Consider the following 14,571-nt stretch of genomic DNA (forward strand, 5'->3'; position numbering starts at 1 on the left):
ATATCATCTGTTATAGAAACACTGTGCCCTAATTTCTGTTGGTCTATTTATACTGCAAATGCAGCTGCAGCCATTATTTCCTGGAAAGCTGTGCAGCTGCTATACAGCCTGTCCTTGAAAAAAATAAAACCAAAGAAAAAGGTATCAGTACCCTTTTATATTATTTTTCCATGTGGGCAAAAAAAAAGTGCCATTACTTCTATTTAAACTCTGTTGAGTTTAAATAGAGGTTTCTCTTAGGTATGCTGGACACATTATACTTCGGTTCTACAGTGCAATCAAGTTCCAGAATATTGCTTCAGTGTAATCCCTGCTCAGTGACCTTCATGGATATGCATTAATTTTTTCAGTGCAAGCACAAATGGAAACTTCAACAGGCAGTGTCTGTCATGTGATCTGATTGAAAATTGTACTTACTTCAGCGCCTCATTCAGTCACAACCTGGACTACTTCTTACTGACCTGTGAAGGTACTTTTGTTTCTTGTATTGCTAAGGCTAGATTTTTGAGCAGGCTTAGACCAAGTTTGTAGGCGCGTGCAAAAAAAAGTGAGCCAGCAGCACAAAGGTGGGTCATCTTCAAATGTATGTTTTGCTGGATAATTTACAAACTATGTTTTTGGGAAAAAAATCTTAGTCTTCACTGATAGCAAGAGTGCTCTGTAGTTACACTATGTAATGAAGCCTGGATCTGCTATAGCTTGTTACGTGATGGGTGGGCGAATGGGGCATGAGCCATTGGGGAGCTGTCTGAGGGTGAAGGTGTGAGAATAAAGCTAAGGGGATTCCTCACCCTCCAGTCCCCCATCCTCTCCTGTCCCCCTTACCCTGCATCTTCCCTGCAGTGGCTCTGACTGGCTCTGACAGCAGGGAGGTCAGAGAAGCAGAAGTGGCAGCAGTGCAGGAGATGACAGGACCCCAACAGAAGTGAAGCCCTGGCCATGGCTCCTTCTACCACTACTGCCACCGGGGCCCAGTCCTGGCCAGTTACACCTCTGGTTTGTTATATTCAGAGTAGAGATCAGAGGTAAAATTCCCAGAAGCACACATCTCACTTTCAAAATGACTTAGTATACAGAGAGAGGTAATAATTTCATTGTGATCAAAGGACACCAACATAAACTGTTGCAATGCAACTGTTGACCGCATAATCCTGTATTAAGACGAGCATATCAAAATGCTGCATGCTTCATTCAGGGTGAAATCTACAGCAATTTAGCTCGCTTATGGCACTCCAAAAGCATTCAGAGGCAGATGTTACAGCGTGAGCTGATGCTCCCTCTCCCCTTTTAAAGTACCCTATTTACCCAAATCCAAGATGATTTCAAATTTAAGATTACCCCCCCCCTCCCCCAATACTTAGATTCTAGACATGGAAAAAGCATAAATGTGTTATCATTTTCCATATAGAAAATCTAATTATTGCAAGGTCACCTTAAGTTTGTCCCTACCCACTGCTTCAATGGGGGCAAGCAGTGCTAGGGAGGCAGGCAGCAAGGCAGTCAGGTGGCCTAACCTCTGCCCTTTGCTCCCTGTCCCTCCCATCACTTGTGCCCTTGGTGGGGTCGAAATAGACTACAGAATGAACTTGAGCCACCAGTGTGGTGCCATAGCTGGCAGAGCAAATCAAACACTGGCATGCATCTACCCATGCATCTCAGGCAGGACTAAGGGTGTCATCCTCCCACTCTACTTGGCCTTGGTGAGACCACAGCTGGAGTAATGCATCCAGTTCTGGGCACTGCATTTCAGGAAGGATGTGAAGAAGCTTGAGAGAGTCCAAAGGAGGGCCATGCGCATGATTAGAGGTCTGGAGAGCAGGTCATGTGAGGAGAGGCTGAAAGACTTGGGACTGTTCAGCCTGGAGAAGAGAAGACTCAGAGGGGACTTGGGGACAGCCTATATCAGGGACATATATCAGTGCCTGGAGGACCATCTGTTCACCAAGGACCCTCAGGAGAATACAAGAAACAATGGGCACAAACTGATTGAAGAGCGCTTCAGATTGGACTTAAGGAAAAACTGCTTTACAGTTCCAGTGCTGAGCATCTGGAACAGACTCTTCCCCCTTCCCTGCCCCAGAGGTGGCACAGTCATCCACCCTGGAGATCTTCAAAAAGCGTCTTGACGCCCACCTTGCTGGGGTCATCTGATCCCAGCAGTCTTTCCTGCCCAAGTGCAGGGGGGCTGGACCTGATGATCTTGTAAGGTCCCTTCCAGCCCCTAACATTTATGAATCTATGCTTGTCCCCTAGTACCTGCCCCCTCCACTCCTTTCCTCCAGCCTGCCCCCCCCCGCACTGTTTGCCCCGCAAAACCAGTTCCCTTATTTGCTCCCCCACGCCTGGCCCCCGTTTCCTCCCCACACCTACCCCCCACCATGCTTACACCCCTACCTATGCCTCTGATGCTTGCAGGTGGGACTGCAAATCCAAATTGTTAATTGTAACTACAGTTTCCCACCCATTGTTTTTTTCTTTGTATAATTAAATATATATTTTTTTTTAATTATTTATTTATTTATTTTTTATTTATTTACTTTTTAAGAGTTGTTTGGGGGATTGTGGGAGAAGGTGGTTGTGAGGAGGGATTTGAAGAAAAGTTTATTGGTCCATAGCTTCCAAGGAGCTACAGCCTGGGAGAAGCGGGTTACCTCGGTAATGCTCCATGGGCTCATCACCACTCGTTTACCCTTGCCAAACTGTATTAGGAACATATTAGAAATAAATACACTGTCTGTTTCCTTCTGTCATGCTACAGTTCTGCCTAATTCCATACAAATGGGCCAAATTACATCTCCCTTATTTAGGTTGCTGAGCAATTACTCCCACCAGTCATCCCACTGTGATGAATCAGGGTGCTCTAATGTGTCAATTCTCACCAAAATGTGCAACCCAAAGCAAACATAACAAGACTAAAAGTTTTCAAAACCAAAAGCAACAAAGATCTGTGTGCAGGCAAGGTGCACACAAGTATCTAGTGTATGTGTGTGCAAGTCCAGTCGGTTGTCCCAATGCAGTCAGGTACCTTATTGGTGAATGTGAGCAATCTGGCAGTAAGGCTAAAGTCCTTCTCTGATTGTAAAGTGCTCCTTGTGACCCAAGAGCTGTTCAGGATTTCTGAGGAATGCCACAGACAAAGAGGATTTATAATTTGAAGCTTACTTAGGACGTTACAGAGCAAATAGCTGGAAGGAATGAGCTGAAATTGAGGAACCTGGAACTTAGCCTGAATACCAAGCAAAGCTTCTGAACTGAGAGATGTAAAAATGTGGAGTATCCTTTCCAAATAAATGGTATAGGGCATTTATAAGTAAACTAGACAAAGTGTTGGACAGTGAAACAATCCTGCATTGTAATTGTATTCTACAATATTGAAAGATTTTACACAGAAGGAAAATTGACTGAAAACATCTACTAGTATGGAAAATATCACATTTGCCAAGTTTGTCTTTTGACAAGAAAAGCCTTCTAGATTTTATTTTTTTAAATCAGTTTACAGTGGCAATCAACAACGTTGTCTCTTATACAGAACATTAATTTTTTGAAATAATTAGACCCACATATGAATAAGATTAAGCTTCCAAAAGAGTCTTATCAACATGTTACATTCTAGCCAATTTACAATAAGGCTGCAGTGATACCTAGACAGATTAATGTATTTTATTAGACGGTACATCCCAGCATTAATCCAAAAGCACAAGATAATGAGTTCCTGCTAACGCATTCTAGGTCACATCCTCTGCTGGTAGAAACATAGCTCAAGTGACTTCAGTACGCTTATGCTAATTTGTGCCAGTTGAGGGCCTGTTCTTCTGTATTGTGAATGCAAAGGATTATGTTCTCGAAGTGCAATCTCACCCCTGTCTTAATGATGGAATCACTACCGACATCTCCATAATGGGGTATGTTAGGAAAAATATGTCCATATGAGAAAAGATCAGGATCCTGATTCGCTTTTCACATACATCAGTTGAAAAGTAGATTTTACATTTGCTAGCACTGTGCTCAGCAAGGGTGGTTGGGAAGGAACGTATGAATTTTCTTATATTTCTTTCTGTTGAGCTGCTGAATTATTAACACTATGCTGATATGGTCCATTTGGGTTGTCTGAACCTTCTCCTTATCACTGAATAAAAGTAACTGTGAAAGAGGTGAATTCAGCAAGCTGTAAATTCTCTAACTGGAGAACAAACCATTGACAAGCCCCCTCACATGCATACACATGTGTACGTGCGCGCACGCATGCACACCCCCACCCAAGCCTTTGACTTGCGCTGGCATTTTCAAGGCAGACACATACCCGGGAGAATAAGTTGATATCTACAGGACTCCAGTGGCTTAAAAACAGGTTTAGGATAGTTTATTATGGAAGAGGTTATGTGGGCCAGAATTAGAGTTGGTGACTGGTAACTAAGGTCTCTGCTACACATCATACTAAAGGTATGATTAACCAATTAATCACATCTTAAGTTGTAACCCGGACACACATTCAATCAATTAATGTGTTGGTAAAACAAAGAATAAGCCACAGTTTTTCCACAAAAATGTGTAATAACTTTGTGGCTGGTTCCTGTCACACCATTAATTGAACGTGTGCCCAGGTGGACCCATCAGCTGCTGAGACACCCAGCTACAAGGGTGCAACTAATCTGGGCCCCCACCTGCAGGGGTGCAGCACCATCCATCAACTGACCAAGGCTCTCAGCTATGGGGCACATGGTCCATTCCCATGGCTTGGACCCTGCAGCTGATCTGGGCTCCCATCTGCGAGACCACATTGTTTGACCTGAGGATGAGAGCCCTGTCAGCTCATGGACCTCCCAGCTGTGAGACCTAGCTCCTTGCCAGTGCAGGGGAAGCCTCAGATTGTGAACCCAGGCTCTCCCTGCACTGGCAATAAGGCGTGATGGGATCTGGTGCATGACCGTAAAACACCTGGGGCCACATCCACCTATTAGTCACCAAAATGGTCTTTGCCACCTAAATGTGATCCTATTCCTAGGGTTGGCAAGACAGTCAATTGACCGATCAATATTGTCAATTGACCAGTCAGTTGCCCACATATTTTTGACCGGTCAAAGCTTATAGTGGTTTTACCCCCCAAAAATCATTTTTTGTAGTTGTCTTGAAAGAAATATGATTTTTTATTGTTTTTTCACACATTTTGTAATGGAAAATTTGTGCCTTTTCTGTGTTATTTGGGCTTATTGGCAATTTTTTACAATCTTGGACCAATATTTGAGCAGTCAATTGACTGAACTTTATTTCACAGAACAAATACCCAACCCTGCCTATTCTACCCTGCTCATGTCTCTGGAAAAGAGTAAATGCAATAGGTCAATGGGTCCTTCTGTACTGTTGCAGTACTGCTGTACTTCTCCCTCAGTGACCGTCTTAAGGTTAAGATGATGTTGTGTTACAAATACAGGCATGTCAGGAATGTGAGCAGGGTGGAACAGGATTACACTTCAGTGCCTTAGGCCATTTTTATATGACATGGGGGTTTAATTCTCCCTAAATTGAAGCGGTGTTTTTTTAAAAACACCGCTTCAATTTAGGGTGAAGTAAACCCCTGTGTCATGTACACCCATGCCAGAGCCCAATCCTGATCTGTCTCTCCAGCAGCGGGGAGGGGAGAGCAAACTGCTGATGGGCAGTGTGCGGGCCGGGAGCGGTCCGAGGTTCTCGGGGGGAGCGCGGCGGGCTGTGGCCAGCAGCCCTGGCACGCGGGTCGGGGAATGCAGGCCGGTGGACTAGAATTAGGCACGGACGCGTAGCGGTTGATTAAAGATTATTTTACTTACACCGAAGATGGTCGCGGTGCAGGCAGGAAAACTTGCTTGAGTTGCAGTTACAGACAGGAAAGAAGAAAAGCGGACAAGAGTTCCTTCCACGCGAACCTCTAGCCCAATCCGGCTGAAGGCTCTAAAAACGCGAGCCCGTCGTGTCAACCGAAGAAAACAACTCGGAGAAGAGCTCTGGATACACTCACACGAAGTTTGCTAGGCTCCGTGGAACTTGCGCGCAGGGAAGGGGTTCGTCAAGGGATCGTTCGGTGACAGGGAGAGGCCAGAGGTTGATCAGACCCCTATAGCCTTCTTAAGGTACATGCTGGGTTCGATAGGCTCCGCAGCGCTTAGAGATCTTCACGAGACGTGAAGTTCTCCTCCTCCAGGTGGTTGTGGAGTCCTCCCTTGCGGGGGTTCTCCTCGGAGTTCTCCAACTTGGGCGGAAACCGCTCAAGCCTCTTATACGGCTAGCAAGCCAATCGCTAGCCACCACGTGGGAATAATTTAGAACTGGCCAATAGTGGGACACAAATTTGCATGCGGGTGGCGCACACAAAATCACACCCTTGGGTTGTGACAGGCAGAATTGGGGTGGCGGGGGGGGTGGAGCTGGTGCTTCCATCCATGGCAACAGCACCCCCCACAGGTGGCACCCACCCGCAGGCACCCAGCTCGGGCAGCCCCAGGGGGGCACCGCAGCTGCAGAGGGAAGCACTGGGCCCCAGCACAGCTCAGGCAGGCAGGCTCCGGGGGGCGGGGATCAGGTTCACTACTTTTTCTTTTTTTTTCTTTCTGTGGAGCCTGCCTTCCCAGGCTGCAGCCAGGCTGCCTGCGTGGGCTGCCTGCACAGCCCTTGGGCCACATGGAGCCCGGTGCTTCACTCCGCAGCTGTAGCGTAGGAAACTAAAACTCCTCGGAGCTGTTTTACTTTGCAGCGCCCCAAAGTCATTTGCTGCGTCCCTGAGTCATTTAAGGCATATTATGTCACCAAATGTGCTATAGCAGCTGGAATGAACGTGCAATATGCTGCCTAATGTGTAAACAGCAATGCCATTAAAGCAGTGTAAAAGGCATTTAACCCACTTTAAACCCACTTGAAAGTGTCATCTACAAATGCCCTTATTCCCCTTAGATGCCTTGTAGAAGGAATAGGATCTGGCCCCTTAATTATATATACCAGCTCTGCCATTAACTCATTTGGGGTAGCTCAAGACACCAGTCTCTTATTTCTCCTTCAGCGAAGCATGAGCCATGAGTAGTGGGCATTGGAAGGGGCAGGAGAGAGGGGAGGTGTCATGGCACGCAAAGAGGGGAGGGGATGGTGAGAGAAGGTGAGGAGGAGCAGAAGCCTTACCTGTTCTGCAGACCCCAAAAAAGCCCCAGCTGCTGCTGCTGACACATGGTCTGCCTGCCCCAGTTGTTGCTGCTACAGCGCTGCCACTACCGGGGTACAGATTCTCCAGGGGTGCCATTTCAAAACCCCTACTAAGTTAGCACCGGGGGTTGATTCACCACTTAACCCCCGCCTCCCCGTTAACCCACCCAACCACACACATTGTGCTACTGAATAGATATGATCGCTCAGACGGTTTTTGGAGGAATTGATTACCTGGTGGTTATAGAGTGTTTGATGATCCTTGAATAAAAGGCGCACAGCATGCAAAGCATGATCTTTTCAATAACTTATTGCACTGACTGCATCTAGAGCTGTAGAGCTGGAAAGCTCGGATACTGCTCATTTGATCTCAAAGGTCAAAAGTTGAATGATTTCTGCTTTTAGGCTCTCAACTTAGTGGCAGGATATAATCACTGTAAAAACAGTTCTTGCTCTCTTGCAGAATGCATTTCACAGCAGTACTAGCTACCCGGCTTAAAGAGGAAAGAGATAAGTAAGACATAATGAAAGGTAAAAGCTGAAAACCACAGTGTAATGCTTCCTGCCAGTTGGCTACATTTAGTACCATCAGTCAATCCAGGAAGGCTGGTTACCTTATTTTTCATCTAATTGATATGCTTGTGATTGAATTACTGTAGTAGGATCTGAAGAAACACAATGCTTGGCAGACAACTGTGACAGTATCTAATGTAGACACTGTCAAAAAGAGTGATGTCAGAGCGGCTGCTCTTGTCATTTTCAACATAAAACATGGGCTTGTGTTTTGATCTCGGATAAATTAACACCAGCTCTTTTGTGCTGATTCCCCATTACGCAGCCACAAAGGTAGCCTGAATCAGGGGGAGGGGGAGCTACACTCCATTTAAATTAGTCATGATGATGGAGGTATTTTCTCACCTGGAGCGTGATAAAAAAATTCAGCGCTTGCATAAGAAAGAGGTAGCATTTGTTTACAGAGAAGAGAGTATCAAATGGGTTTGAGTTAGATAATGCAAGCAAGTTAGTTTTGTTCTCTCTAATGGGCTACAAAGCGCTGAGCCACCTGGGCCTGATCCAGCACATAAGCACATGCAAAACTGGATGCACATGAATGGTCACCTTGAAGGTTCAAGTATTACCAAAGGACATCGCTGCAGTCCCTGCTGTTTGGTTTAAGTCATGGGCTACCACTGTTCAGAGAGCCCTTCCCTCGCTGGCTAGCAGATTTAGCAAAAGATCAGTGTAATTTCAACTGTTCGTGGTGCAGGGAGGGAGGTGATACGTAGCCTCTTTTAGTTGCTTGATAAATTGGACGTTTATATTTAAAAGGCTTGATTCTACACAGCTCCTGTTGCAGTCAGTGGGAGCGTTACCTGAGTACATAGCACTGGAAAAGACCACCTTGGTCACTGAGTCCAGACATCAGCTATCTCACATAACAGCATCCTACAAAGTGCTTTCATTAACTGATCCTGAGTTGCAGGATCCAGCCCCATGCATTTTGAGAAGCAAAGTATTGCCCACAAATGGTTAGCATTTGACATCCAGAAATAAGATGAGTGGTGAGGGAGACCTACGGCATGCAAGACTATTATTGCCAATTAATACATGATATTGATGCATACAGGTTATGGAACACTAAGCAGCCCTCTAATTAAAGCTCTGCATAATTATACATTATCAGGAAGGATTTAATAATTTATCTAGGGATGACTCTGGAAACTGATTATTAGAGAGGTATTGAAACTAAGTGAAGGAGAAGAGAAAATTACAATATTTTCTTCAGAATGATACCAGTGGTCGATACCTGCCCATTGGCCACTAAAATCTGTTATTCTCAGATTTATTGAGTCTATAAGGCAAAAATTGCCCTGCGCTTACAACAGCATCTCTGTGAACTAAAACACAGAAAGTTTTATCTTTCTCCAAAGTCCAACCTCATTTTCCATCAATAATATATATTTGTTTTGATAGGAAATGTTTGCCCATTAGTAATCTGGGGATATACCCTATCTGTTTGAAGGACACCTTTCTGCTGGTTACTGTGCTTTCTTTCCCTGTCTTTGTCTCCTTTTGTAGTAATCTTTACAGCAGTAATTGTCTGCCAGGGTACCATGAGATATTTTAAAGGGTACCATGGATTTCCACACAATATTAGCACTGTTGGGTGTGCAAACACCTACACATGATTCACATGATAAATGCAGAGAATTCAAATGAGAAAACACAATGTCAAAACCATTCTGGCCTATTGTGATCTTCTGAGTTTTTTGCAACAGAAGAAGTGTGGTATTATTTTTCCTTAGTCAAATAACAAAGGAATACCAAGAGCTGGCTTTTTTCAAGAGGTACCTTGAGTTTAACAATGGGTCCTTTGAGTCTAAAAAGACTGAGAACCCCTGCCTTACAGATGCTGTATTAGGAGGAGCAGGAAAAGGAAATAAGGGTGCTGGCAGAAGTGGGGGGAAAAAAACCCCAGTGCTTTACTGGAAGAGGAATCACATCAGTTTGAATAGCTAATTCAATCAGCTATTATATAAAAGCACCAAAAAGCCCCCGCTGAAGTGCATGAGCTATACAGATGCTAGGTAAGTCGGGTCAAACTGACATGATTCCTCTTCTGGGCATGTGCTACATTTGACACAGGGACATGCCGAGCTGAAAGTAAAGCACTGTTTGGGAGTTTTTTTCCTATGTCTGTAAGCACCCTTAATGTTTAGCCTAAAGAATCCCTGTTCTATGATTCAGATCATCTTTACCAGGCAGCGGTCAGTAAATAGCCTTAACCCACTCTGCTCCAGGTCAGGAATCACCTACAAGAGGAGTGAATGTCACCCCGATGCTTTTCAGCAAGCAAGCTGTGTATAACAAAGGGTCAGATGCTCAAGCACCAATATCTGCTTTTACTCATTCACGCCTCCTATACCAGTGTCCAGGATGTGAGTGCCATGGGAACCACAATAGTGGCTTTATAGTGTGCAAGGGTGTCTGTAGATATGGGGAATCCTTCTTTGTGCTGCCAGATTATGCTATGATTATGCTATGATTTAAACCCATCATCAGAGAACAAGAGATGTAGAAGCAGAGGGGAGAGAATGCATTATAACATAAGGGTCTCCCTGGAGAGAGTGAGTCATACTAATAAAGAGGCACCACAATCAAATGAATGATAGTCAGCATCAAATACCTAAGGACCTTGTCTTAATTGGTCATGATTATTGAGCAGCCAGGTACTGTGTTCATAATTGTAGCTTGATTATTATCATCATTATTTAATATTTACATCACAATAATGTCCCCAGTCTCCACCAGGAACTGTCAAAATGCATCTAAATGCATGGGCTCAGTCCTAGAGCCTATTCTTGCTTATTTACATATATTTACTATTCTGGTCAGTTTTTATACCATGTCACCAATGCAGCATGGTACCCCCGAGTTCAATAGATCTGCACATATGTGTAAGCTTGCTGATGTGTGCAGTTGTTTGCAACCGGAAACTAATAAGGCAAGCATATATATAAGGGAGAAATAGAGTCAAATACATAGAATGTTCATATGACTGTACATCAGAAATACTTTTAAAAATTAAAAATAAGAAGGGAGGGGTGCCCTGTTTCCCCCACTCAAGACACCTCCTGTTTGAGCTAACCCCATTATCAACAGCGTACCAAAATTGGGGAGAGACATTCCAAGAGTAGCAGTAAAATTTGCATCTGATTCATGATCCAGTGCAGGTTATTGGTATAATAAGTGAAGAAGGCAGAGAGATTAATTGGGAGCCTCTATGGGACTCCCAGGGCTGTGACAGATGTTGGTTATACCACGGCTGGGTCTTCATTCTGTAGTAGCCTGAATAGTTATGCCGACTGTCATGCATTATAGATACGTGTTGCTGGATGCAGGGCATGGGTTCTCAATGCTGAAGAAATGGACACCCATACTGAAAATATCTTTATCTTGCGGAGCTCAGAGGAGGGAAGAATGCAAGACCAGCAAATGTCTATTCAGGCTGTGTTGAAATCATTATTTATAGCCGAAGTGAGACGTGCCATTTACACACTTATTAGAATAAAAGCTGTATGCTACAAGTTGAACATTTACAGAGTACGCTTGTAGCTATAAACTCCTAAATTCTTTAAACTGTTTCCCATGGATTTAATTTATCATCTTTCTTCCCTGGAGAAAGTGCCTAATATATCATGTTTTTAAGGAACATGCAAACAGCATCTGGAAAATGTAGCTCAGAAGTGCATTATTTACTTGCTGTCTCCATTTGTCAAGTTTATCTCATAGCATTTTAAAAGTTTCTTCATTATTTTGCATTTATGTTACTTGGTAGGATTTTGTTGGAGGTGTCAGAAACTTTCAGTTTACCAATGGTGCTAAATTATCCATTCCAGAATATCCTGCTGTTAACCAGGTTGTAAGTCCAAACAATGGCATGGGAACATTTTACATTCCTAAACTTTTGTACTTTATAATATGGCCACAACAGCATTAGTTCCTGCCTATAAGTTATGTAAGCCCAAACTAAGTTAGAATATGTGTTAAAGCACTACCATAATCTCCTGCCATGGTAAACTGTGTCATATAGGCGGGCCTCATACTATTAATAGCCACCCAGTGAAATTAAAAGTTTGTACTGAAGGCATCTTTTGGACATGCCAGTCATCTGTGTTTATACTTGTAGGGATCAGTGCAGTGCAGTGCAGATAGCCTTGCTGGCTATAATGATGATTAACCACAGTGGGTGCTAACCAGGTGCCAGCATGTTTTCTCTGAACACCATTGACAAGGAATATTTACTATGAGCTGTACCAACCAGCCTACCTGTGGAAAGAGTTTGGAAAACCAGTGGTCAGAAATACAAGCAGGTTAGATGGTAGCACATGCAGCATAACTGAGTATGCCCCAAATGCAAGATTAACTTGGATATTTTGTTAACATGATTAACATATAGCAGTCTTGTCCTTTGAAAACAGGAGGGTTCAGGATAAGACACTACCATCTTTCAGTCCTGAAAGAGCTGATGAAAGGATAAATGTGAATTAATGTAGTATTCAGACCTATGTTTGTAGCGTTACCTACTCTAAGCCTGAAGCTGTTGCTGAAAAAATACAGAGGTCTAATTTTCCCAGTTTCAGGGTTTGCTCTCTTTTGACGTCTATATTAGGGAGAGTTTCCTAGTGTTTCTTTCTCCATCTAATCAGTGATTACCAGTTTCAGGAATTAAGTTAACCAGGCTTCACTGGTTTCACCAACAAAAGCTAAATTAAGCATTTGAATTTATTGATTCATTTTTCTATAGCAAAGCAACGTTTTACATTAAGCTGGTTTTTATGGATTCAGACAGATGTAGGTATCAGCACTTTTTATACTGCTGAGTGCTGAGTGTTTTTTTTCCTGAAAGCCCAGTACAGCCCTGAATAATCTGGTTTTTAATGTTCAGCCATTACTCAGAAAAATCTATTAGACTCACTGAGATGTTACTATGCTTGGGAAGCTTCTAGTATATAATATAAGAGGAAGTCGTACGCGTGTTGTTTTCAACGGCTCCATCTGAAGGGGGCTGAGTTTCTTTTACCCCCTTGTAGATTCTTTACTCTCTCAGGCCTTGGCCCTTTTGCTTCAGGTCCCCACGTCCTTAACTGAGGGAAAATGTATCACATGGATGTTGTCAAGACTGGTTAATGCTTGCAGGCCATTTGGAAATCATACCATCGTTATAAGATGTCCCAGTGTTCCCTCACGTTGAGGATTACCAAAACACCTGAGTGCGGATGGAAGCTTTTTCCTTGGTAAAGTTAATGCACCTTGCTTTTGCTTTTCACTAAGGACTTTGAAGAATTTTGCAAATATGGACTAAGTAACCTCTCTAGCACCTCAGGGAAATCGAGAGAAGCATTGTCGCTCCCATTTTACAGGTTGGCAAACTGAGAGGCAGAAACTGTAAATGGTTTGCCTGTGGCCATGTACTGAGTCAAATATCCCAACCTCCATTTCCTTGCTCTTTTCACCTGATAGCACTTCTAGGTAAGGAGCCAGTGACGTACTGGAAGAGACTGGTTATCGCCAAGCTCAGGAGTCTGTCTCCAACAGGGGAAAATGCATAATTGCCCACTTCAGGATTTTTGTAATAATCTGCCCTTAAGGGACATGTCTTTCTAGCCTCCTTGGTAAGAGGTTGGCTTATACCCTGAGGCATGAGAATAATGAACCGCTTTCTATACTTTTCCAGTTCCTTCATTCAATCAGACCTTTTAACCTATGTTGTTTGGACCAGACACAGACTGTTGAAGTCCAGGGAAGGACCTAAGATTAGGCTTTGTGATTCCAATCTTAGACACACGTGAGACAAGACAAGAGCCTTGGAAATGTCTAGGATTGATTTGAGGCCCTTATGATTCAATGGAACCAGTTCTTAAACCTGTATTTTGTACACTAGACTCGCTGTCCTCACTAATATATCACAGCACGTATCAAATAGGAAGCGTACGTACCACTGTCTTGACAATGCCATTTGCGAACCATAAAGCCTGATTGCAATTAGTAGCTTTTTCCTCCCTGAATATTATTCATACTAACATCAGCAAAAAGCTGAGCTTCTTGGCAAATATGTTGAGCTTGACATGTTTACCTCAACAACCAACAACAGAGGAAATGTTAGGTAAGCTGACTTCTTTATTCTCTCCATGGGTTATAATGAAAAGTAGGATTCGCTTTAGAGCATCTCCAGATGCTGCAAATCCCAGGCAATCTGAATGTGGACCTGTGCGGAGAGCGCAATCGCAAAACAACGCACAAATTGCTGAACAGTCTGGAGCGAGCGAGGCTGTAAGTAGAGAATTTGGCGGCCCGGGTTGACTCCAAGCCCTGCAACAAAGTTCCTGTGTATCCTCAATAAATCCTTTCACTGCCCATCTGTAAAATGAAGCTAGTACTTCCCTATCCCATGCTGCATTATGAAGATAAAATACTTTACTGGCTGTTGTGTGCTGAGGTGCCATGGTTGTGAGGGGCACTGAAGTACCTAGACAGTAGGGCTGTGCGAAGCTTCGGGTGGTGATTTGCTTCGGAGGAGATTCGGCCCGATTTGGTGGTCAAATCTCCAAATCCAAATCGAATCATGGGACCAATTTAAAGGTCCAAATTGACTCAAAGCTCTCCAAATCTTCGGAAAAGATTCAGAGAGCTCTGATTTGGGCAGTCCCCCATGGACTTGGAGCTGGTAAGTAGGGGGTGGGGAGGGTGGGCTGAGGGTTGGGGGAGGGAACCATGGGGGGACCCCTGACAGCCCCCATCCCTTCCCTGCTCCCCCAGCCCCCCTGATCCCTGCCCACTGCCCCACTGCCCCAGCTCCCAGTGCTTTAATAAGAAGTCCCTGCTGCATGGGGGGCTCTGCCATGA

General features: G+C 44.0%; 1 protein-coding gene across 1 annotated transcript in view; it reads left to right on the forward strand.

Annotated features, from left to right (window-relative positions):
- DPP6 (dipeptidyl peptidase like 6) overlaps positions 1 to 14,571 on the forward strand; it is a 298,726-nt gene that overhangs the window by 242,978 nt on the left and 41,177 nt on the right. Inside the window, exon 16 of the mRNA XM_006018553.3 lies at positions 351 to 469. Coding sequence (XP_006018615.1) covers positions 351 to 469 — 119 coding nt within the window. The remainder of the gene's footprint in view (positions 1 to 350; positions 470 to 14,571) is intronic.

This window comes from Alligator sinensis, unplaced genomic scaffold, assembly GCF_000455745.1.
Source record: "Alligator sinensis unplaced genomic scaffold, ASM45574v1 scaffold601_1, whole genome shotgun sequence".
Taxonomy (NCBI): Eukaryota; Metazoa; Chordata; order Crocodylia; family Alligatoridae; genus Alligator; species Alligator sinensis.